General features: G+C 48.3%; 2 protein-coding genes across 11 annotated transcripts in view; one reads left to right on the top strand and one right to left on the bottom strand.

The window, feature by feature from the left end:
- The window catches only part of ADAMTS7 (ADAM metallopeptidase with thrombospondin type 1 motif 7), a 46,888-nt gene extending 39,691 nt beyond the window's left edge, over window positions 1-7,197 (top strand). The window contains exon 24 of the mRNA XM_069866577.1: window positions 5,417-7,197. Coding sequence (XP_069722678.1) covers window positions 5,417-5,589 — 173 coding nt within the window. The 3' untranslated portion in view covers window positions 5,590-7,197. The remainder of the gene's footprint in view (window positions 1-5,416) is intronic.
- A 2,094-nt stretch (window positions 7,198-9,291) lies between these two features.
- Window positions 9,292-25,651, bottom strand: part of MYO9A (myosin IXA) — a 167,259-nt gene continuing 150,899 nt past the window's right edge. For 9 of the 10 annotated variants that reach the window (XM_069866564.1, XM_069866565.1, XM_069866574.1 and 6 more), the window contains 17 exons: window positions 25,272-25,384; window positions 24,705-24,862; window positions 23,698-23,921; window positions 23,374-23,490; window positions 22,719-22,907; window positions 21,699-21,746; window positions 20,904-21,015; window positions 20,042-20,103; window positions 19,069-19,261; window positions 18,207-18,335; window positions 17,762-17,867; window positions 17,182-17,313; window positions 16,087-16,210; window positions 15,230-15,283; window positions 13,603-13,805; window positions 13,263-13,405; window positions 9,292-12,607 (listed from right to left, as the gene is read on the bottom strand). In XM_069866564.1, coding sequence (XP_069722665.1) covers window positions 12,129-12,607; window positions 13,263-13,405; window positions 13,603-13,805; window positions 15,230-15,283; window positions 16,087-16,210; window positions 17,182-17,313; window positions 17,762-17,867; window positions 18,207-18,335; window positions 19,069-19,261; window positions 20,042-20,103; window positions 20,904-21,015; window positions 21,699-21,746; window positions 22,719-22,907; window positions 23,374-23,490; window positions 23,698-23,921; window positions 24,705-24,862; window positions 25,272-25,384 — 2,586 coding nt within the window. In that variant the 3' untranslated portion in view covers window positions 9,292-12,128. The remainder of the gene's footprint in view (window positions 12,608-13,262; window positions 13,406-13,602; window positions 13,806-15,229; window positions 15,284-16,086; window positions 16,211-17,181; window positions 17,314-17,761; window positions 17,868-18,206; window positions 18,336-19,068; window positions 19,262-20,041; window positions 20,104-20,903; window positions 21,016-21,698; window positions 21,747-22,718; window positions 22,908-23,373; window positions 23,491-23,697; window positions 23,922-24,704; window positions 24,863-25,271; window positions 25,385-25,651) is intronic. The other variant, XM_069866570.1, reaches the window with a different exon arrangement.

Here is a 25,651-nt window from a genome sequence, read left to right as displayed (position 1 = left end):
CCGGTGGGTCTCTTCCAACCTGGTTATTCTATGATTCTGTGTAGGCAAAATGAGCACTACACATCTTCCGCTTGGGGAGAAACAGGCTCTCGGTGCCACAGGCTGCAGAGGCTGCTCAGGTGTCCCCGTGTTTGCCCTTCCTGGGTTGATGTAGATGCTGGGTCTCAGCAGTTTGGGGCTGTGCAGATCCCGTTTCACACCCAGACACCAATCCACCCTGTTCCACGGGGTCAGCACAGTGCGGCTCCCCTGAAATCTGGGCAGGGGGAGAAAATGCCATCCTACCTGTCGGGCAGACAGCAGGAAAGGTGTGCTCCCTCACCCCAAGATGAACACGGGGCGGGTGGGATTCAACGCCAGGTTGGATGGGGCTTTGAGCCCCCTGATCCAGTGGGAGGTGTCCCTGCCCATGACAGGGGGTTGGAACTGGATGGGCTTTAAGGTCCCTTCCCACGTAAGCCATTCCATGAGAACAGCGCTCAGCCGCTGCAGTCAGGCGCTGGCGATCCTGTCTGGATTCATTTTCCCTTGGTCTTGAACTCGAGGAGGGCTCAGTGCTGCTGCCAAGTGCTGTTACCCTGCCCAGTCCTCATGTGAAAAAAAGGCAAAGCAAGCAAAGGCTCAGCAGATGCAACACGGCTGCCTGGTTGCTCCTTGTGGGGTTGGTTGTGGGAAGCTCTGGACACGGCGTGTTTAAAGTGGTTTTGGATTGTGGAGAGGAAGGCAGGGGTCATGTTCAGTGACTCGTTTCAGCAGCGTTGGCTTTTTCTCCCCCTCCCTGCGTTCATGAGAAGGAAGGAAAAGGCGCTGCAAAGCGTGGAGAGAGTCCTGGCTCTGCCGCAGCACTTCGGAAATGAGACTTTCTCTCTGTGGGATCCAAAATCATAGAATCATTGAGTCATTAAGGTTGGAAAAGCCCTCTAAGCTCTTCCAGTCCAATCATCAGTCCAGCCGCACCGTGTCTACTAAACAATGGTTTTTTAACCCCTCCAGGGATGGGGACCCCACCACTGCCCTGGGCAGCCTCTGCCAGGGCTTCACCACTCTTTGTGTAAAGAAATTTTTCCCGATATCCAATCTAAACCTCCTGTGAGGCAACTTGAGGCCATAATATGAATAATCCCTCTGACACCCTTAGAGAGCATGTTCCTCCCTGTGGCCTGCAGTTCCCAGGCTGCACGTTCAGGGGGTGTCCGTGGGGGCTCTGGGACAGCGCTGAGGCCGGCTGAGTCGGGAGCAGCAGGGCTGACACCTGAAAACTGGCAGAGTTTGTGCTTCCCTCCGCATTTTTCAAGCTGTGGCCGTGCCGGTGCCCGCTCGTGGCACGCGCGCTGCCCAGCCACCACCGCTCTGGGGCTGCCTTCATTCATAGAATCGTAGAATCACCAGGTTGGAAGAGACCCACCGGATCATCGAGTCCAACCATTCCTATCAAACACTAAACCATGTCCCTCAGTGCCTCATACACCCGTGCCTTAATTCCCAGCACTCATCCCCACGCAGGACCCTGGGATCATACTTGTTGAATTCAGCACTGCTGCTCTGGGCATCCCAAAGGCCAGAGGTCAGCAGCTCAATCCTTCGGCTTTGCTAGCTCAGCTCCAAGCTCAACCTTTCCTTGTTTTTACAAAACCTGTTCCAGGAAGTTTATTTTTCCGGAGCATCAAAGTGAAGGCTTAGGTCTATGTGGCAGAAGCTTAAATGAAATTTAAAGCGACTTCCACGCCAACTTAAAAAAAAAAAGAGCGAAAAAAGTGGGGGGTTCAGTCTCTACTGTGGTGACTTAGCCTGGACTTTAAAAGCCCTGCTTTAAACTATTTCTTTAGATGATGAAAATCTGGCATAGGCTTAAACTGAGTGAAATGTGAGGATTGCACAAAAAAAAAAAAATGTTAATAGAAAAATATAGCAGTAAAAGGATTAGGTCAATTTTGGAGGGACCCTTTACAAAGAGCTGAAAAATGAAGTGCTTATTACAGCTTCCCTTGCCCAAGACCAAATTCCAGGGAGGAATCCTGAGCTCAGCCAAGATTTTCAGACCTGAGCTTGACCCTGCGCACATCCGCGTTGAGATGCTGTATTAGACCGAAGCGTGGCCTGATGTGGGAAAACGATGAGGGCTCAACAGCTCCCATTGACCTCATGGTATTAAAGTGCTTTGGGACCCCCAATCCCACTGCTGGCTCTCCGTAAGGGCAGCAGAGCGGCTGCAGCAACACCTCCAGCCAAGGCTGGGGGCTCTTCTCCACCCTCTGCTAAGCCCATCACGGATTTTAGAATCATAGAATCGTTAAGGTTGGGAAAGACCTCTAAGCTGTTCCAGTCCCACCATCAACACAACCCTCCCATAACCACTAAACCATGTGCCGAAGTGCCACATTGATATGGTTTTTTGATCCCCTCCAGGGATGGAGACTCCAAGGGACAAGGGACAGGACGAGAGGGAATGGCCTCAAGCTCCACCAGGGGAGGTTTAGGCTCAACATTAGGAAAAAAAATTCTTGGAAAGGGTCATTGGGCACAGGCAGAGGCTGCCCAGGGAGGGGGTTGAGTCACCTTCCCTGAAGGTGTTTAAGGGACAGGCGGACAAGGTGCTGAGGGACATGGTTTAGTGATTGATGGGAACGGTTGGACTTAATGATCCAGTGGGTCTTTTCCAACCTGGTGATTCTATGATTCTATGAAAGGGATATGAAGGGAGCTAAACCATCACCTCTGGTCCTGGAAAGCTACCTTCCAGGGAGAGGCTCCAGAAGCCTGGCCTTTGCAGCCCTGTCAAGGGAAGGCAGGAGGCAACTTGGTTGCGATCCATAAATGGCTTTCTAGGAAGAGCGTTGTGATAAGCAGGGCTGGGGAGCCCAGCAAGGCACCGTGGCGGTGTGCTAAAAATACCGAGGTGCTCGGTGGGGTCTGCCTCAGCCCAGCATCCCCCCAGGAGCATTGCCCCGGGACTGCAGAGCCAATCCCGCCAGAACGCCAGGGACGTTCCCATCCATCCATGCTGTATTTTTAGCTGAGTTCTTCTAAACACCATGGAATCCCTACCGCTGTTACACTTGTTCCATGCAATGCAGGGAATAATTAATCCCCCGGAGCACACCAGCCCCTGCCCATGCCTGCTGGGAGTCCTCACTGTGTTCCCCGTCTCTTCTACTCAATATTGCTTCTAAAACCAGCAATTCAAAACACGGTGGGTTTACAAATCCCACAGGGAGCACAGAGCAGGCAGGGTTGGTTGCCTAGCAGTCGCATCCCAATGAAGAGTAAATGATGCTCGAATCCTGCCCGAGGAGAGCTGGGGCTGGGGTCAGTGTGTGAATCCAGAGCTGGGCACCGGCGTGTTTAAGGTGTTAACGTGCCCTTAGGCTTTTCTCACTCATCAAACACTAGAAGTGTTTTCGATCCCTGCTTGAGCTGCCCCTATCCTGTGGCTTGTGCACACGGGAATGTATGTGGCTTGTGTGCTCAGGTGTCCTGATGCAGAAGGGCTCTGTGGTTCAGGGAATGCCATGTGGAGCCACAAGGATGCTCCCAGGGAATACCATCCCTGAGACACCGATGGAGCATCGCACGAGCAAACACTTCCCTTTTCCCAACTGGCTCCGCTGCTCCCAGCTTTGCAGCGATTCCTTGTCTGCTCTGCTCAGCCACCAGGAAAAGAAGCCCCACGTTATTGGTTGGACCAAACCCCAGCCCGGGAGTGGGATGCAGCGCTGGGACCCAGCACGTGTACCCAGCCTGTTGGCAGCTGTTGGGTCCAACAGCACTGGCAGGCGGTAGCCTTTGTGTTCAATGGTTTCTTCAGGGCACAGAGCCGCTATTGCTGGGCAGAAATAGCAGCTGCTTGAGAGGAAATACCTCTACTGAAATAGAAAATTAATTTTAGAGCAGCATAGTGACCTCCTTGCTTGGGGGGAAGGGGGCGAGGGCTGTGATTGAAATCCCAAATGGGGGGAAAAGTCTCTGTTGTGCATCTGCTGCGTCCTTTGCATTCACCACTGCGGAGTGGCTTGTGTCCCCGTGGGAATCAGGGCAGCAGCCTTTCCCTCAGCAAAGCCTTTTGTTCACGAGGAGCAGTGGTCAGCGAGGGCTCCTGCGCCTCAGTCCCGGTGTTTCCTCAGCAGAAAAGTGTCCTGAGAAAGAGGAAGAGCCCATTTTCTTGCCCTGTTTCTGTGTCTGCTCAGCATGGTCCAGGGCTGAGGTTGCCTCAAGAGAGGCATCAACTCTACTTTTTGTCAGAGAAGAGCTGTCATTTATTGTAATCGCTTGTAATGGAAGGTGGAATTAGACAGAGCTGATGTAATTTAAATGTCTTACACAGCTGGGGGAGATGCTGGCAGCTCAGTGAGGCAATTTGATATAAAGTAGAAAACGAGGAAATTAAAAATGAAAGCAAACCATCTCCATTTGCTTCTAACCAGTGTATATTGGTGATGGTGCTCTGGTGCTGTAACTAAGCCAGGCTGCAGCTGGTTGGAGCCCCGTCTGGCTGGCCGTGGCGCTGGGAAAGGCTGTCCCCTCCTCGCCACGTGCCGTGCTATCGCATGGGATGCACGGCACCCTGGTTTGCATGCGGTGGTGGGTGCGAAGCTGTCCTGGGGTGGTGAGATGTTCGGCGCTATCACACCCCAAAGGGCATGGTCTCTTTCGGGGTGCTCACATCTCCCCCTGCTGTGAACCCCAGCGCTGGACCAAACACCCCAATGTGGCGCTCCTGGCCCCAGTGGGAGAGACTGGTGATTTCCACATTGTTTGCAGAGAAGAAGCGGTTTTTGCAAGTGGTTTGCTCATGCTGCAAGTGACCCGGTGGGGTGGCTGGGCTGTGCCCCCCAGCCAGCCCTGCTGCCCCCCAGCTGCTCCCAGCGCTGCCCCCGCACCGGGACTGGGCGCTGGTGCCGGATCAGCGGCTCCCAAAACAAAGCTCGTCCTTGAAGCGGCGCTGCTGTTGTTTGGAGGTTTCCGAGACACCTGCAGGAAGCAGACCAGATGATGTGGCCTCTCAAAATAATCGGGACACGATGGAAAGAGAAATGGATTATCGCCTTTCTGCCACATTCCTAACTGGGATGGCAGGGAAGGGTCTGGGGGCTGGGAAGAAATGTCATTGCTGGGGGGCTTGTTGCCTCTCCCAGGCTCCAGCACAGACCCTTCTCCCCAGGAGCAAGCCCTGGGCTCAGCCCTGCTCCCCCATATAGTTTTGCTGTGGAAAGGTGCTGCAGAGCTCCAGACAGCAACAGAAGCAGTATTCCTGCTGGCAATTAGAAATAACAAGGATGCTCGGTACGCAGATGAAGGTGTGCTGTGTCTCTGCTGAGGACTGTGTTTATCTCCACCAACTACATGCCAATTTTCGCATCCAGTGCCTGATAACCGTGCTGCCAATAACGCTGTCCCTGCCTTCTCGCCTCCCCTCCAGGCTTCGTCTGTGAGCGCGACCGCTTGACGTTCAGCTTCTGCCAGACCCTGCGGCTCCTCAGAAGGTGCCACCTCCCCACGGTCCGTCTCCAGTGCTGCCAAAGCTGCCGCCAGCACGGGCATCACCCGGCACCCGGCCAGGACCGTGGGGACGAGCGGGCCTCCCGGAGGTGACAGCACCGTCCCTGATGGGGAGAAGCACCAGGACCCACGGCCGTGGCTCCCAGAGGGACTCGGGTCACAGCCAGGACTTGGGGCTCTGTCTCATCCCGTGGCAGCGCCAGACGGTGCCGGTGCCGCCGCGGCTCTTTCGAAACACGGGCAAGGCTCGATTTCTTTTATTTGTGCTACACTCTAACGGTGCTCAAACCATTGGTCTGAAAAAAATAAGGTCTGGCACGGGCTGGGGGTGTGGGTCTCGCTGGAGATGCCGGGGCAGCCAGGACCCTCCGTCGGGTCACGCTGGCTCTGAGCAACCAGCGGGGAAACGTTCTCGGGGAGGGAAGCCGAAAGCGGCAAGGATTCCGGGGAGACCTCTTCAGAAATGCTTATGGTGCTATCATTTGATGTTTTCAGCCTCTAGATGGTGTTGGCAGGCCAGCACAAAACTCTTGTCTTTTGTTATTGTTTTTATATGTATGAAGTGAGCATCCAGCATTCCACCAGCACAGCCGGCCGGCTGGGTTAGGGGTTTTTTTTCCTTAAGGGTCTTGAAGCTGATAACCCATTTCTGTAATTTTCATTAAATTGTTTACGCACTGAAGCGAAATAGCCATAATTTAAGAAGTGGAGACAGGGCAGAGCAATAAAATATCGGCTTCAGTTACCACCACGAGTCCCAAGCTTGTGGTGTGTGCGAAGGCTCCAGACCTTCGTCTCCCTCCTCCTGGCTTTCTCTGCCAAAGCCACTACCCCCATCACTCTGGGGACAGGGACCAGTGAAATGACACATTAGGACCCCAAAACCACATTGCATTCCCTGGCACATGTTTGTGAAGGAGAGGGAAAGCTGCTGTGCCCGGTGGTGAGTGGGGCGTCCCCTTCGCTGCCTCCCTGCGCTTACGCACCTGCATTTCTGTACACAGTTACAGTGTAATGGTTGAGGGAGGTGATTTTCTGTGTTTTTACTAGCTAAATACCCCTTTTCTGCTCATATAGATTCACCTCTGTTAAGGTTAGTTGATTCTTTTAACTATAATATCGATATTGTACGAGAAGCAGCCCTCAGCCAGCACAGCCCTTACTGCCTGGTCTGGGGATGCCCTATGTTAGTCCTTCCTTGTCCCAGGGAGGATTTGCTGTTCGATTGGGCCCCAAAGAGGGTCAGGAACATTTTTGGTAGGAATTAATTTCTGTACGGCGCTTCAGGCTATAGAGGAACACCCAGAAAACGGGAGGCGGTGAAGGCAACCCTGCTTGCATCGTGGGGCACGGGGAAAGGCTGGAGGACAGCATCGGCCACGCCGTGTGGTCACACAGTCCAGGGTGCGTTTCTTCTTCACCTCGGCTGTCGGGAACAACGTTCGATCCCATAACAGGGGAATTTTTCTATGTAAAACACAAGCCACGACTTCATCATTTGTGTTTTATTCCTTTCCAACATGGTGTAAATTTTTACGTTCACAGAGCCTGTGTTCAGTCCTGTTTTCCTTCTCAGCAGCATCACCCATCCCATGCTTTCATCACAGCCCCCGGTTTGGCTAAGGGATAGCATTGAAATGTGTTGGGGGGTTCATGGCTATAGCTCACGAGTGTGTTAAATTAAACAGTTACTGAAGAAAAGGGAAGGGTTTCGTATTTTCTCTACCCCTTGTGGAGTTTAAAGGGATTTCTCACTGAAAACACAGTTCAGTGGAGACCCTTTAGGTACCAGGGGGGGATTGCGACTTGGGGGTGTTGGTGGGTAAGCTCAACATGAGCCAGCAACGTGCGCTCACACCCAGAAAGCCAACTGTGTCCTGGGCTGCATCCAGAGCAGAGGGAGCAGCAGGGTAAGGATTCTGCCCCTCTGCTCTGCTCTGGTGAGACCTCACCTGGAGCCCCGCATCCAGTCCTGGAGCCCTCAGCACAGGATGGACATGGATCATCTGAGGGTTGGAGCACCTCCTGTACGAGGATGGGCTGAGAGAGTGGAGGTTGTTGAGCCTGGAGAAGAGAAGGCTCTGGGGAGACCTTAGAGCAGCTTCCAGTACTGAAAGGGGCTCCAGGAAAGCTGGGAAGGGGCTCTTGATCAGGGAGGGCAGGGACAGGATGAAGGGGAGCGGTTTTCAGCTGAAAGAGGGGAGATGTATTTGACCAGAGACCCCCGGCAGAGCCTTCCCTGCGAGCCTCCCAAAGCGCCTGGGCTCTGACCAGCGCAGACAGATGAGTCCTAGATCATGTTTTTCATCGGCCGTACAGGATGCGTGGTGCCCAGGATGCACTGACTTTGTCATTCTAAGATACTTTTGGTTCATTACTCCAGAAAGACCCCATTGAAGCCCGGCAGTGCAAACCTCACACGCTTCATTTGGCACAGAGCAAAGGGGAGGGTTCCCCCTTATTGTGAAACGCAGCAATGGGGGGGTCAAAGCCTCCCCGACCTTTGCCCTCTCACTTTTACTTGGCTTGACCGAAAAACATTCGGTCTCTCTTCCGAGCTGTCTGAGATGACAGGGAATTCTGGTTTTGCAGCCCAGTCACCTCCCAGCACCAGCTGGACACCAGCCCTAGGTTAACTGGAGCTGAGGGCCGAGTTTTAAGGCAGGAACGTACAATTATACAAATCTTCAGGCAGGAACGTACGAATCATACAAAGCTTCACTGCAATAGCAACTGATACCCAAGCAAAGTCTTCAGAGGACTCATTTTGACGTAATTTTTTTTACCTTCATGGACATATTTTGACATCAGGGAAATTCTTTTTGACGTCAATGAACTTTTTTGACTTCAGGGGACCTATCTTCACTTCACTGGACTTGTTTTGTCTTCAGCAAACTTGTTTAGACTTAAGTGGACTTACTTTGACTTTGGTGGATGCATTTTGATTTCATTAGACTAAAGTGCTGGGTAAACCTTCCCATGATCATAGACTCACAAAATGGTTTGGGTTGGATGAGACCTAAAAGATCACCCAGTTCCATGACTCTTGCCATGGGCAGGGACACCTCCCACTGGATCAGGGGCTCCAAAGCCCCATCCAACCTGGCCTGGAACACCTCCAGGGATGGGGCAGCCACCACTGCTCTGGGTACCCTGGGCCAGGGCCTCCCCACCCTCAGCGTGAAGAAATTCCTCCTTGATAGGACTGGTTGGACTAGATGATCCTGTGGGTCTCTTCCAACCTGGTTATTCTATGATTCTATGATCTAAACCTGCCCCTTTCCAATTTAAAGCCGTTCTCCCTCATCCTATCACTACGTGCCTTTGTAAAATATGAAATAACCTGAATACAAATACATGGAAAATAGACTATAAATTGGATTAATATAAATAACCTGATTAGAAATAAGATGAACATCAAGCGACTGAATATAAATAAAGTAATCTAAATGAAAATGATCTGTATATAAATAAATAGAAACAATCTGAAAACAAATCGTAGAATCATAGAATAACCAGGTTGGAAGAGACCCACCGGATCATCGAGTCCAACCATTCCTATCAAACACTAGATAAAAATAACTAGAAATGACCTGACTATAAATAATCTGAATTAAACAGTGTGACGATAACTAACCTGAGGAGGCAGGAGGCGGCAGCGCAGCCCCGGCCCGAGGTGGCTGGGGCAGGGGAGCCCCCGTTCTCTCCCTCGGCACCAAACCCAGCGCAAGGTGCTCCTCGTTCTCGCTCTTTAACCCAGCCTCGGCAGCTCCCACCAGCAATTCTTCGCCTTGATAGAATTACACTTTTATTTCTCTGTTTTCCGGTTTTAAACAATTCCTAGCGCGGATGACACGGGATAATATATCCTCTTACAATACAGACTTTGTTTTAATTTACACGCAGCAGACATAAATTACTTTTAAAAAAATTTCCATTAAAAATAACAATAATTAACACATCGCAGCCCCCCTCTCCTGTCCAGTAGTCAGTACATTCACGCCGCTCTGGAAAAAAATAAAAACAACACATTTTTTTGCCCCGTAACACGGCCCTTTGGAGGAGGGAGGGCTGGGAAGGAGTTACCGTGGGATGTTGGGGGTGAACCCATGGAATGCCCCATTCCAGCAGCTCCGTGCTGACTGCGAGCCGAGCGCCCACTCCGACTGCAGACAGAGAGATGTGGATAGAGGTATATATATATTTCTTTTATATACTTTTCTTTATGTGTATAAATATATATATATAAACACACATAAATATATTTAATTATATATAAAGAGCTGTATTTCCTTTATATATTCTATATATAACCCATACATATTTCTTTATATATACTCTCATATATATAAAGAAATAGATTTAAAACTGTATTTTCTTAATACATGTTAATATTTCTTTTATATATTTCTTTATAGAGTCTCTATAAAGAAACATATAAATACATATAAAGAAACATTTCTTTATACACACAGAGGAAATATATAAACACATAAAAAGAAATATATTCTTTATATATAGTACATACTTTTATATATTTCTTTTGATAGAAATATATAAAATATATAAAGAAATATATATTCTTTATATATAGTAGTATGTATTTATCTCTATATATTTCTTTATATCCATAAATATGTATTATATATAAAAAATAAAATATAGAAACATTTCTTCTATATATTCTTTTATTTATTTTATGGATAGAATATATAAATTTTTAAATAGGTTTTTCTTTATATATAGAATATATAGTCTTTGAATATATTTTCTTTATATATATTAAATATATATAAAAGGAAATATAGATACCTCAAAAGAAATACCCACGCTCCCATCTCTCTCTCTCCATCTCTATTTGGAGGCGCTGCCTGAGCCAGCTCCACCGTCCCTGCTGCTCTGGTGCCACCAGGGTGAGAAAAACTGAGGATGAAGCTGGAGCATTTCCACCCACCCTCGGGGACCTCCTCACCCTGAAGCCCAGTCACTTTGAGGGGAATTCCTGGGATTTTAGACAAAGAGGCTCTAAACCAGCTGGTTTTGGTGCAGAGCGCTGGGAATGCTTCTACTCTCCACTCCAGGGGAGGTTGGGGGGATCCCCAGGAGCTTTTGCCTTTGTGGCCACCACCCACCTTCTTCCCACCACATCTCGGGTCACTCCCAAAATCCCTAATTTTCCCTTGGAGATGACAAAATCCCATTTTGCCCTATGGATGGGGAACGATTGACATGGTCTTGTTCCGCTCCCGGGACGCAGTGGGGAGGTGGGTGTTCTTCCCACAGTCCTGCTCTCCCTGCGGCATCTATTGCTTTCTCCCACTGGAAAATTTAAAATAATTAAAAAAAAAATCATAAAATAAAACAAAATAAAATAAAACAGAACAAAATAAAATAAAATAAAAAAACAACCCCAATAAATAAACCATCCCTCAAAAGAAATGGCACTTTGGGCATGGGGAGAGGGGATCGAAGGGCGGCTCGGCTAAATGCAGGAATGCAGGGATACCTGGCAAAACATAAAATACGCAGGAAAACTACTTTTTTTTTTTTTTTTTGTATTTTCCCCTTTTTTGGTGGCATTTAGAGAAAGGACAAGCCTCAATTTGTGAGCTCAGCACATCTGAAAGGGCCGACCCAGCCCTTATTGATCTAATTTGTGCCCTAAATTAGGGCTCCTAATTTTGCCTTTCCAGAATTTTTCTAGAACCCGGAGCTTTTCTGGGCACCACCAACGGTGACGATGACTGTGACACAGAAGGGATTAAGAGCCAAGTCACTAGCTAGCATTGCTAACTAGTCCATATCATGGGCATTGCTTGTAAATCGTGCTAATTACACCTCCAGGGACTTGTTCAGAAAAAAAACAACATCTAGAGCAAGGCATTAGCGGCAGGTGATGGATGGTGACACCAGTGGTGACACTGGCAGGAAGGCTCAGCCCATTTGCTTCCCTCCTCCCCGGCCAAGAAATAACAATAATTAAAAAAAGAAAAAGTCCTGTTTGGGGAAAATATTAAAAAAAAATAATAAAAATATATATATTTACAACAAATTCCAGTAACCAGCATATAAACAAATATAGCTTCAAGTACTCCTTGATTATTATTATTGTTATTTTTTTAATACTGATGGCCTCAAAAAAAAAAAAAAAAAGAGGAGGAAAGGTGGTTAGGTCATGTTAAAAAATGAAAACCAGGTGATTTTTGGCAGATTTTAACGCTTTTCCATGCACTTGGCATTGGCGTGGATGAGGTGGTTAAAGCATGGAGGGCTTGGCTGGCTGGAGTGGAGCCAGCACCGGCTCAGGATGCTCCCATGGAATTGTTAAGCTTGATTTTCTCCTACCGACAGCGATTCGGCACGAGGATTTGGCGGCCCAATGCTCCAAGCTGCAGGATGCTCTGAGGGGAAGGGCACAAGAGCCGGCCAGTGCCCTTCCATCCCCAGTCCAGCCCCCATGGAGATCTCAACCCCGTCAAACCATTAAGGCCACCATTAAAACCGTTCCCCATAGGCCTTCTTAATTAAGAATTCCTCCTCCTGGCATTAACAAGGAAGCCACCGGGAGTGCTGCCGGTGCTGCCGACTGGGAGGATGCTCCAGCACACAATGCGTCCCCGGAGTGGAGCATCTCAGACCATAAACTCGTTGCTCCCCAGGAGGACGAGGGGTTGGGTGGTGGTGCAGTCGGCCTCGGGGTTTCTCTTGCGTACCCCTCCCAGCCCCCCATCCGGGGGCTCTTTGGTTTTCGGGGGGGAAGTTTTCACGCTCTTCAGTTTCTGTTTGCCTTTTTCCGGGTTGAATGTCCCGCGGGTGGTGAACTGAGGTCGGTCCTCGGGATAACGGAGAGGTCCCACGAAGCCCTCAGGGCTTGCTCGGGTTTCTAGGGGCTCACCACCCGCCCCTGCTCGGTAGAAGGGGGATTTGGAGTACATCTGGAAGCGCTTCCGGGGCAGGTGGGGCAAGCAGGAGGTGGACGACTGGGAGGAGGAGGAGGAGATGGAGGCATCGGCCAGGTCCACTGGGTCTGTCCGCGTCTTGGGGTGCCTTCGCAGCCGGCTTGGTCCCTCTGCTTTGGCGGGGTGCAGGGAGGTAAGTGCTATGTTTCTCTCTGGGGAGGAATGACCACCGGAGGATTAACACCGTGAAACCACCCAACACCTCAGCACCACTCACCAAGACAATGTTCTGGCTTCTCACTGGAGGTAGCATCACCCCTAGTGATGCGATTGGCATCACCTCACACCGAACACTGGGTGCTATTACCCATCTCCCCAGCTGCACGTGTTTTAACTCTTAAAAACCCTCTTTACACCCATAGAAATTGCTCTACATCAAGAACAGACAGGAAAAAACAAACAACCCCACCCCAAGCTATCAAAAAAACCCGAGAAACCTGATCTAGTAGAAGATGTAGAAGAGAGAGAGAGGGAATGGCCTCAAGCTCCGCCAGGGGAGGTTCAGGCTGAACATTAGGAAAAAATTTTTCACAGAAGGGGTCACTGGGCACTGGGACAGGCTGCCCAGGGAGGGGGTTGAGTCACCTTCCCTGCAGGTGTTTAAGGGACGAGTGGACGAGGCGCTGAGGGACATGGTTTAGTGATTGATAGGAATGGTTGGACTCGATGATCCAGTGGGTCTCTTCCAACCTGGTGATTCTATGATTCTATGTCCCTGCTCATTGCAGGATGGTTGGACTAGGTGATCTTTGAAGGTCCCTTCCAACTCAATCATTCTATGATAAACTCAAGAACGCCTGGATTTACCTGAACGATCGGAGACGGCTCCTTCGGAGTCAAAGTTCAAATTTTCAGAGCTGTCAGCAGTGCCTATGGAGGCTTCGGACTCAAGGGTTTCATCATCAGAGGCACGAGGCTCCAGCGTCAGCATCTCAAACGTCAGCTCCTCCCTGCCAAAAAGCAACCCAGTCCCATTTACCCAACATGACCAAAAAAGTGGGGAGCAAAAGAAAGGGAGGAGCATATGCCGAGAGAACATTGAGGAAGGGAGTCCTCCAGCACACACGACAAGCAGCACATCTATCATATGATGTCAAATAACATCCCTATGTAACGTGTAGGACCTTGAATCACTGTCTAGACTCACTTTTCCTTCTGCAGGCTCTCAATCTGCTCAGTCAGCACCTTCTCCTCCTGCTGCATGGCTGCTTGCTGCTGCTCTGTCACCTCCATCTCCATGGCCTCCTCGCTGCTCATGGTCTCCTCAGGGACATCCGTCACGGAGGGCAAGCGCACAGTGACAGGAGATGTCGGGCTGGGGTAGGTACCGCGTCGTACACGTCCTTTGCCCTGAGGAGAAACAATGGTGTCACCACCAGCAGCCAGTGTGATTTTGCAAACATCTCAGGTGTGAACCACGCTGCTCTCCCAAGGTATGAAGAAGTCGACCCCGGCCATCAGTCCTCAGTGAGCCGCCAGCAGCCACAGCCAGGACCCTCCAAAACCTCATCCCAGGCTAGGAAAGGTACCAGAACCACTCAGCACACTGAAGGGGGTGACGGAGGCACTGCAGATGGCACTGATGGACCAGCTACCAGCTTATGGACCAATCAGTTGCTGCTGCTCCTCCTGACAACAATCCCCAGGATGAATCTGCATCTCCTTGAAGCTGAAGAGCTCGCTGCAACACAACTTTTCTCACTGTAGGACTATTTAAACCCTGCAGCCAGGGCATCTGAATCTCTCTGATTCCCAACCAGTCTGGAGTTTGTTTGCAGGGTAAATGAGCCTCATTTTTTCATTTAAAAGCAATATTTCCTCCTTTTTACCCCTTCCACCTTTTGATGACACATCTCGGGGACCTTTCTCCAGCAGCAAAGCTGTTCCTGTGCCTCAGTGTTCTTCTAACAGCACCTTCTCACATGGGCTCCTGAGCTGAAGTGCAGCTACTGAATCCTCTCAGCCAAACCCCCTGAGATCCCAGTGATCCCACCAGCTCATGGACTTAAGCCCCTGTGAAGCGGAGTGCCTGCAAAACAGTGGCAGGGGAGCAGAGCTCAAATTTTGCTCTTCTCCATCTCCTGATCCTTGCATATCATGAAGGAGGGGGTGAAGCATCACGGGCTGAACGTATTAGGAAAAGAAACAGCCCCACAAACATCCCAAAAAATCTACAAGCGCTCTTTTATTGCCCCTCACAGTTTCACTGGGAATTCAACTCAAGCTGGGATGTAGTTGGGAAATACAGGGGTTGCTGGAGGCATCCCAACTCAAACCTGAGCGACCCGATTTTGAGTTCAGTATGGTGGTGGCTCTTTGTGGAGGGGACCTTTGGCTGCCTCGTGGTCTCTGAGGCATCCAAGACTAGGTTTTTATCCACCATCTCGAGATACATCCGCACTGCAAAGTAACTTGATGCTGAAACACAACCTGAGCAAGCAGAACTTGGGGTGGGAAGGGATGACTCAAGTAAAGCAAAAAAGGGGGAAGCACAGGATGGAAAAATTAAAAAAAAAAAATAGAACAAAAATAAGTAGGAAGGGGAGAAGGTTTTTCAAGGAAGTGTGTGCAGGGACGGCCGAGCAGTGGCTGTCGCGAACTCCTGCTGCCCAGGGCGCCTGCAGGAGAAACAGTGACCCTGAGAAGCGGCACTCAGAGACAGGACGGGCAACACCATGGACAATGGCCGGCGGGACGAGGCTGGAATGAGCGGCGGTGACAAACAACGGAGGGATGTGGTGGCTGGCACAGGGCGCGCTGCAGTTAATACATACCGGGATTGAACTGCGGGTTATGCTCATAAATCTAACTGCAATTAGTACGGGTTTCTGGATTAGAGAGGAGATGAAAAGGAAAGCAGAAGGTTAGAGTGCACATGCCATCGCCCCTCCAAAAAAACCTGGTTTTGGTAATTTTCATGGGTATCTCTTTTTAACTGGGATGAGCAGGGCAGCTCCGCACCACCAGCCCCACAACCTTGGGTAGTTCCTGCTTGGATTTCATCCCCCAAAAAGCAGAAGTAACATGTCCCTAAGGTCCACAGCAGTCGTCCAAGCAGTGGGGCTGCTTGGCTCCTTAGTCCAAGCCTGAGGCGATCACGGTGCACCGAGTCCATCCCTGTCCTGCAGTCCAACAAGCCAAGCAGAGTGTGCATCTGCAGCCCGCCAGCCCCCTGGGAAGCATGGAAGCTCAATGAGATGAGTTTGAGGCTCCCAAAAAGGCTGTACAGGAGCAGGGAGAGCCTTTGGGGTCTCATTCTGGGTTCAGATAATGTGACTGAGCAGGAAAAAGGGATGGTCCAGGTCTCCCATGGGGCAATGTTGAGCCACTCAGTGAAAGGTTTGACTCAACCCAGGACCAAACAAGCTCAAATGAAGGTGGAAACATTGATCAGGAGCATCTAAGCTGAAGCAATCATGTTTCCATGGACCATTCCCACTTCCTCGTGCTTTGGTATGACTCCCTGCAAAGGCATGGAGCCACCATGGGTCTGAGGGTCCCTGTCCCAGAGGAGATGGTGTGAGAGGGTAGCAAGGGGCTTGGGAGGCTGGAAGAAGCAGAAGATCAGGTAGGGTTGCTTCAGGGGCAAGGAGAGGAGTCGGGGGTAACCAAGATGGCCTTGGCATCTCACCATGGATCTGCGGATCAAGGAGAGGCGGCTCTTGGCTTTGTTCTCTGCAAACTCCAGGCTGTTGATGTCTTTGAGACGAGCCTTGTACTTGTTCATCTGCTCAATGACGATTAATTCGACACAACTAAATCGGGGGGAGACCAAAAGAAGACAAAACGTCAGGAGGAAATTCCTTGATCTGAGCTAGCCCTGTCTTGCCCGAAGATCCGCCCTGCTGGGAAGGCAAAGAGGAAGAAAGGTCCAGCTGGAAACACAAGGGTAGTGGAAATTCCCTCTAAAAAGAGTGACAGTGGGCTACAGACGGATGAAGGAAAAAATAATCCTCTCCCATAATAAATTTAGAGCATATGCTGTAGCTAAAGAGAAGATACAAAGAAATCCGACAGAGGACAAGTGCTCCTACCAGCTGGGTGTTGAAACGCATTCTGGTCTTCTACAATTTTAACAGAATCATAGAATTGTTTAGGTCAGAAAATCTTCAGGATCATCAAGTTCAACCGTAAGCCTAACACTGCCAAATTCACCAGTAAACTATGTCCCTAAAGCAACAGACTTACTGGAAGTAAAATCACCTTTTTCGGAAGCCCTGCCCTTCAATGAATGGTTTCCATTATTATCATTCTCTCCATTATCAATACTTACATCTATTTAGTATGAGCCAGACTGAATTTGGGCAAGCATTTCACTTTTTTGCTGCAAAATCTTGGCAATTATGTCAAATACCTTAAAGAAATCTCAGTATGCTATACTGATACTGCTGCAGACCAAACAAGCTCACCTCCTCAACCAAAAAAAGACAGAATTAAATAAGAATGAAGATCTGCTTGCCATAAACAGGATTAACTATAAAACCACGTCAGCAAAAGCTCCACCTTTTCCTACTGTGCCAGGTGGACGCTCTTGTGGATCCCTCATGGCTTAAAATCCCTGCGCAACGACCTCTTGGGGATTGAGAGAACATGAAATCATCTTCACAAAGATGCATTTAATCTGTGTTTATAATTTCAGTGCTAAAGCTCTCTATCCTTGAGGAATTTGACTGTACTAAGGGTTATCAAGATGCAAGTGGTGATGGAGCTGGACCGTCATTCTTACGTGGTTGTTTTACTGATGTCCTGAACGCTCTGCAGCGGATCCGTCGTATCGGGGCAGCGGAGGATACAGGGAGCGAATACAATGGCCAAGGCATTAGCTGACATTCGATTGGTCTCTTCTTGGAGGGCAATCCTGAAAAAATAGGGATAATATTTTGAAGTGGAAGGCACCACCACTTCACCTCTTCCATGTGGTCACAGATGAAGAGAGGAGATGACGTTTCTACAGTGCTATCCTGCTCTGCTACCAAGTGCGCTGCTCAATGAAGAAAACCAAACCTGAAGACATCTCAGGTGTTCCCAAGGCCGGCAAACAACCAGCATTTTCTTCCCAAACAACCTGTCCCTGCAGTGGCAAGAAGCACCATGGACCTACAAGGCACTATGAGCAACCAAAGCACTACTGAGGTTGCTCACCAATACAAGCATCATTTGGAGAATGATGGAATCACCTCATGGGAGACACAGCAGACCTGAAAGCTCTTCCCTTTCCTTTGCCCACCTGCTTTCAGTCTTGGCTATTTTGGTACAAAAGGACATCCATGCTTCCTCCCATTGCCTGTTGCCTCATCTCAACATACCTCACCAGGTGGAAGATAAGACGCTCCAAGGTGCTGAGATGGGTGCGAGACAGCTGGTCAATGACCGAATACACTCCACGCACAGTCTCCTTCCTCTCCTGAAGGCCTGCAAAGAAAGCACCAGCATTTAGGAGCAGCTTCTATTTCTTCTTCATACTTAAAACAATACCTTCTGAGCACTTGCTTACTTTTACTACTTAAAAGATAGATCTTCTGGTTAATGTTTTGGCCTGAAATCTGCTGAACCACGATGCATGCCACCTACGGCAAGGCCAAACTGCCCATGGCTTTGACAAAAGTCAAAAAATCAGACTCTGAAACTGAGTGAATATGATTTGGCAAAACCAGCTGACTTGGGCCCAAGGAATAAACGAAGACTTTGGCACTAACGGTGGTCACCGTTTCCCTCTGCCAGGGGAAAGGGATAGTGAAGAATGCTCCTTACCCATCGCTCGCAGAAACTCCTCATAGAGCTCAAAGGTCATCAGAGGGTTGGGTAGATCTCGGAGCCACTGCTTGAACACGCTGGCGATGACATGGATGTTGTAGTCATCCAAATTCACACTATCAATGTCTGCATTCAATAGTGGATTTAGGAGAAATAATGAAAAAAAAGAGGCAACAATTAATATGAACCGATAAGTGAAGCCAGTACATGGACCAGCTATTTTAGGATAGAAAATGTCCATGTTCCCCTCCCTCAAAACTTACTGCATCCCATGTCAAGAATTCCATCACCTGATTTCAGCTCCACATCTTAAAACCTGCATTTTCCTAGGCATGTGACCTTAGAAGGGACCAGGCAGCGTTATCTGTCAACTAGAATGACCTTCTTCACGCATCACATCCAAAAAATCATGAGTCAGTGATTTGAGAGCAGATTTTGGTTGGATATGTGAAAGTACCACTTGCACTTTGACTGCCCATGGTCGGGGGAGGCGGGACTGCTCCCTTGTTTTGCCCCAGTGAAGCACTCTACCTTCCTTACAACCAATCTTACTGTTGTGGAGATTCATAGAACCATAGAATCTCCAGGTTGGATAAGACCCACTGCATCATCGAGTCCAATCATTCCTATCAAATACTAAACCATGTCCCTCAGCGCCTCGTCCACTCGTCCCTTAAACCCCTCCAGGGAAGGTGACTCAACCCCCTCCCTGGGCAGCCTCTGCCAGTGCCCAATGACCCTTTCCGTGAAAAATTTTTTCCTGATGTTCAGCCTAAACCTCCCCTGGTGGAGCTTGAGGCCATTCCCTCTCATCCTGTCCCCTACCAACCCCACGTGGGGTTTTATTCCACCCTTTTACCTGTGTCGAGTCCTTGCCGCAGCTCCTTGATCTTGTTGGTGGACCCTGATTTTCTGTAAATGCCCTCTGTGTACAGCCCATGCATTTCGATGTAGTTGATGAGCTTTTCCACTAGCACTGGCACTGCTCGCTCCTCACTGGTCAACCGGGAGAGCTCCACACCAAACTGCCGAGACGAGAGCTCAGGGTCATACTGAAGAAGAAAAGGAAAAAAAGTTTTAAAATCCTTTTATGCAAAGTAATGCTGGCACAGTGCTCGGATCCAATTTCTACTCAAACTTCTTCAGATGATCCAGGTGACCTGCAAATCTAATGAAGACGTGCAAACGAGGACAGGACAGCCAGTAACGTACATCTTGCAGTCTTAGATTGGTCTTTAGATATGCATCTGAAGTCATAAAAGTCTTTATTTTCTTTCTTTAACTATCCCACTGTGGTTATATTCTAAGCCCAGCAGAGCCAACACGGCTAAGCGTGGTCCTCCACCTCCTGCTCCTCTTGCACCATCTCCAGGGATGATTTCACTGCTCAAAGAGGATGCACAAAAGTAAATCTGAGTTTTGTGTACTCAGACCAACTTGCAGTACTGGAAGACTGGTTAACAATAACACCTATGTCCAAGACTAACCCCGCATTTAAGAATAACCCCACATTTCCATGTCCTTAAAAGCAACAATAGGAGGCAGCTTTCTATTTTTCAGTATAGTTACAAGGCAGAGAACATCACTGCAACATCTGCTGCATGACTGGGCAAAAAATATAATGATGCATCACTGCACTACTCCCAAAATACATGCAAATGCTGACGCACTGGTTGGAGAGAACTCTAGGCATCTGCAGTCCGAGCTCCTGCTCAAAAGAGGATTATTGCCAGCATTACATCAAGTTCTGTGCCTGCAAAAATTGTTTATACCGGCCTGGCATTGTCATCTGAAAGGTATTTAGTGAAAGGAAAGGAATGAGAGACATTTACCTTTTTGGAGCACTTAGTTGTGGTTTTAAGACAGCACTTCTTGTGACAAGCATATTTACATACTGCAAGAAAGAAAAATAGTATTTAATAACCCAAAAAGTCAGATCACTGAAGAAATATGAATTAATATGAAGCTAAGGAACTCGTCTCAGGACTAGTAGGTCAAAAGCACATTGAATTTGCAGTTACTAGGGGCCACACATCTATATTAGATCCATTAAAACCCTAGCAGATCAACTCAGAAAATAATCCATGAGCCACTCTGAGCTATCACACACAGGTACCCTCAAAGAGGTTGGCAATAACACCTAATTTATACTCTTCTTGCACCCGGCATAAGCTTGAAATACCCCAGGGTTGATACTTTCAACCTAATTAAAGAAACACTGAGGAAAACAAAGTGATGAGTCAACCTCTCCCATCTGTCTTCTTCTACTTTCCTGATCTCCTCAAAAATTCAAGTGCCTGGAAGTCAAAAGGGCTAAGCCACGTGAACTTGCCATGGTCACAAAACCCACAGGCATCCTACAGGCTGAAGCCATAGGGCACATTCCCCATATCTGACTGTCCCTACCGTACCTCTTACCACGACACTTATATATGGCTTGAACTTATGGGATAAGATGTGTAACACAAAGCTCCCACGTACAAAACTAACCATAACATGAGGACTGGAAGGGTTGCTGGGATAGACTTACTGGTTGACTTCAGAAACCCTGAGGATCTGTCTCTTTGAATGTGAAGAAACTCAAATCATTTGAGAGTGAGATTGCAAGAAACAGCAGCAAACATCTTCCAGAACCCCAAAACTTATCACAGTGATACAAGCCCAATAAAAAAGGGACAAAGAGAGGGTGCTTACATTTACAAACAGAAGCCCTGTCCATTATCCAGATCAAGGAGGAACAATATTCACAGTAGGTGGGGATGCTGTACTGGGTTGCCTTAAAAATGTGACCATTGTGCTCTTCCACCTGAAATGAAAAAGACTGGGTGGTGAGAAAAAGCAGACGAATCAAGAGTTTGCTGCAAAACGGGGATGTGAACACAGTTAGCTGTCCAGTTTTAGGTTTTATTTGCTATTTTTGTTTCATCTTTAGCCCAATAACCCCGAAGGCAAACCAAGCAGACATCCAGCCAGTATGGAAACTAAACTGTCATGCAAGCAGGTTAGAAACCGCGTTTGACTGACGTTGGCAGGTCAACCTCTCCATGTTAAGGTTTTCTACGCATCCATAGCCCCTTTTTGCTCTGCATCTGCACCCTTCCTAGTACTACGGTATCCTTTAGGAGAAAAGGAGATGAAGTCTCCTACATCTGTGATATCATAGATGCGAAACACGCACTACAAGTCTATGCAGAAACCCAGAACAACAATTCCTTTTTCACTCTCAGTTCTTCCGTAACTACTGATAGTATTTACACCGTCTTGACTGATGTGGGATGTGTTTTCAGAGGACAACCTGCAGCAATCCTTGATCAAGCAAACCAAATCCACCTCATCCATCTTTCTAGCCTATCCTTTCACAGCTGCATGCTCATTAGAGTGTGATGTCAGATCTCAGCACACGATATGTCATGAACAAGTCTCTTATCAGTCATCCTGGCCACAAGGACATTAATTTTTTAATGGGTAGGCACAGAGAGCTCAACTCACCACATCTGCTTCCTTTTTTCTTCTCTTTTTTCGTTCCGTTTTTGGCACCTGGTAATAGAAAGACAATTTAAGCGTATTCAGGGGCAATTTCCCCAGGTAAAGCGCACAGAGGGCTCGTATCTAACTTCGCCCACCACTTTCCAGCTCCATCTTCCAGTGCACCAGCAGCCCCACAAAAGTAACTTTAGACAGCTCTCCTATGGGTCACTCCATATTCAGAAATCCCCTGGGCAACTGTCCCCATGTTCACCTCACAGCTGGGATTAGCTGCTCTGCCTCGAAGTCCAGCATTAATGACCTAAAGCTCTCCCATCTCGTGCAGAACACACAAGGAAGACATGGCACAGCACTGCATCCAGACCTGATGCTCACTTTGCCCAGAAGAAAACCTGCCTGGAGAGGAACCTAGGGAGGACTCGGAGCAGAAGACCTAGAAGATAGGTTATTTGTACAATGGACAGCATCTGCCAAGCCCAGCCTGAGACTCAAGGTTGTCCTTCCAGACAATAAGGAGCAGAAAGTGAGGAGCTCAGGTTTGCGAGAGACACATTGCAAGCTCCGATTGCTTTAAAACCTGCAGGTAGATCCCAAGAACAGCCACTGCCCTTTCTCCTAAAACCCAGCTGATGGTGAAGTAAGTGATCACCCGGGAAAAGATCAAGAGATGAGCAAAGCAGCTCTCTCACTTTCTCTCAAAGACCGAAAAAAAGAAAAATCCAAAACTAAAAGACAGCACCAGGAGCTGCCTTTCCAGCCATCCACAGATGCTTCCAACTTTGGAGACAACACCTACATGCTGGCACCAGCCAAGGCCCAGCTCAGCCCAGATGTGAACTGGGGTTTGCTGAGCCCAGTGAAATACAACCAATGAATCATGCCTTGCATGCCATCTTATGTTGTCCATCCCAGTTTAATGCAGAGGAGATGACAACAAGAGTTTCCCATGTGTCTACAAAGATCACAACCCTGCGGAAAGACAGTTCCCAAATTTTCAAGAGGCTTAAGAAAAATGGCAACTACCTTCATTGTGGTGTAGTCCAGGGGTTTGTACTCTATCATATATTCATCCAGGAAGACTTTGAAGGTATTGACCCACACTTTAACTGGAGACTCACTCCAGTCCCTCTGCTCAAGCCTCATGGTCTTCTCCAGAATCTGCTCGAATAAGGCGTATAAGTCCTTATAGCGGATGCTTTTCCCATCATCCATCTTTTGAGGAAACAGAAGCAAAAAGAAAAGGCATTTTTATACACCCCAGATTGCCTATTCTGCTCCAGATAATTAGTTCAGCCTGACTGGCTTCCAAACACTTGGGAAACCACAGCAATCATTGCTCAGATTCAGTAGCAGAAGAGCAGAGCTCTCCATTGCTCAGATGTCCACCACTTGCAAACGTAACACAAAGGTTACCAGGAACTTTGGGTTGAAAATAGGAGTTGATTAACTTACACATCCCCCATGTGACCAGGAGCAAGCTGTAACAGAGAGAGCAGTAATCCCTACTCAGGAAAGAAGCGTTTAGTCCAAATTTACAGCTCACAGGACTGAATATAAAGGAAGAGTTTCCTTCCTTTGGGACAGGAATGGAAGGCTCAGCAATGTCTCCACCATCAGGACTCATCGCATCTCAATTCTCCTGGAGGTGGAAGTTCTCACCCACCATCCAGTCACTTACCGCCAATGCAGAGGAGTAAAAGCTGAAGATGTTTTGTCGGAATTCCTTCAGCGCTTTCTTGAACACGACATCCACCAGTGTGTCCTTCTTGCTGTCCTCATTATCCAGTTCATTCATCTGGGAACCCAAAGTGGTTTATGCACCCACGTGACTTTTCCAGCATGCCCATCTTTTCTCCCAAGCCTGCCCTGATGCATGCTGTGCGCCCTTAGATGAATTACTAGCATTGCCACTGCATCCCCCAGGATAATTTTGGCTTTGTTGCCTCTGTCTGCTCTTCAAGCTCTCTGATGATTTATCTGGAGCAGTGAGGACAGGAGTTACCTTTTTCAGGAGAAACTCATCCATGCTCTTCAAGTCGCTAGTGCTGCTTATGATCTGCAGCGAGTCATTCTGCCACTGCACGGGCTCCAGAGCAACGTTGCTGATCTTAACACTGCGCTTGCGCTTCACTTTGGGAGAGGGCTCCTTGTTCTCCTTGAACTCCCGACGGTAGATACCAGACAGCTCGGGACTCCGTGGAGGAGTCAGGTGGTGAGGACCCAACTCTACGGGTGATAGTTAAAAAAGGGAAAAGAGATTGAATAGGAGATGGAGAACAGTTCTGCCACTAAAACAGAGAGTTGAGCATTGGAATAAACCTGCAGAGTAGAAAAGCACTGTGTGGTACTTGTAAGAAGATTATATGTCATTTCTGCTTTGGTTATTTCCTCTGTCAAGAGGGGAAACATCTGTCCATGTCCAGACGGTTGTCAGGAGGATTAGTGACACAGAATTCCTTAAGATACATTTTGGACTCTCCCTATAACCTCCTTGCCACTATTTTGGGTTGACCTTGTCCATGAATTCAGGAGATGTTAACCAGCATGGACATTTGATTTGAGCCTCTTTCCAACCCATTTTCCCACAGCAGCCTTAGCTAGACCACACCATCATACACGATGGTCCCATTTACAAACATCCCTACCCTACAGATAAGCCAGCCTTTCTCAGTTCTATATCTTTACCCAGGCTCCTGTATTATACTTGGTTTAGCATATAGTCATATTTGCACTAGCTTCCCTCTCTGCTCCTTGCAACATAGAATCATAGAATAACCAGGTTGGAAGAGACCCACCGGATCATCGAGTCCAACCATTCCTATCAGATACTAACCCATGCCCCTTAGCACCTCGTCCACCCGTCCCTTAAACACCTCCAGGGAAGGTGACTCAATCCCCTCCCTGGGTAGCCTCTGCCAGTGCCCAATGACCCTTCCTGTGAAAATTTTATTCCTAATGTCCAGCCTAAACATGGTACCTTACATGGTACCCTTCCACCCCAACACTTACCTTCACCAAGCTGCAAGCCAGAAATCACCTCCCTGCTGGGGGCTTCTTGTTCTGCGTACAGCTCTAGCAGCTCAGACTGGGTAGTAAGCTTCTCCCGTGCAGTCTTCTTCTCCCCCTGCTTACCCTTCACCCAGAACCTCATCTTGGCTCGCTGAGTCCTGAAAATAAGTTGTGGAAAGAGGAACCACCTTAACTAGGAAAATGTCCTAGACTACCCCAAATCTCCCAGACCTTCACGGTGTTTAAGGAGTTATATCCATACAACTCTACCAGAGGAACCAGGCTATGTGTCCTCAGGAAAGGCAAAACCCTAAAATTTCACACATGCAATTGGGTGGTTTGGGACAAGGCATCTCGCCTACGTTGTCAAAACTTTACTGCAATATGAGAAGGATGCCCCTTCTAATTGGACATGTCCATGGTCAAGTAGAAAAGGTGAGACAAGTAAGTGGTGTGCTGCCTCTGGCTGGTGGAGCTCCAAAGGAGCCACAGCGTGGGTCAGCAAGGTGAGGGAAACAAGAAGGACATCAGAGGGACTTATCTCTGATCTCCAGCAGTGTTTCCTACCTCCCATCAGGTGCCAGGCTCTTCTGTGTGGTTGCCAGCTTCCCAATCTCCCCATGGGACATGGTTTTGTGCAGTTTCATTTGGCTTTCCCCAGAGGCAAATCGCTGCACCGTCTGTAAAAATTCCAAGTATGAAGAGTTTAAAAAAGAAACAGCTCTTGGGATGCCAGCTGATTTTTTTTCCCTAGCAAAAATTAGATATTTAATCTGTTATCCCTTTATTTCTAAGTGTCTACAGGTGAAAAATTACAGTCTTGTCAAGACAGCTACAACTACATAAATATTCTAACAACTTCTAAAAAACAAAGGGATTTCCCTTGCTCCAGCTCTGCACTGAGGTCCAACCTTCTCTCTCCTTGAGGAAGCAATGATGAAGATCAG

This window comes from Phaenicophaeus curvirostris, chromosome 12 (genome assembly GCF_032191515.1).
Source record: "Phaenicophaeus curvirostris isolate KB17595 chromosome 12, BPBGC_Pcur_1.0, whole genome shotgun sequence".
In the NCBI taxonomy this organism is placed as follows: Eukaryota; Metazoa; Chordata; class Aves; order Cuculiformes; family Cuculidae; genus Phaenicophaeus; species Phaenicophaeus curvirostris.
Note: the sequence above shows the minus strand (reverse complement) of the source record. Positions and strands in the feature narration are given on the sequence as shown.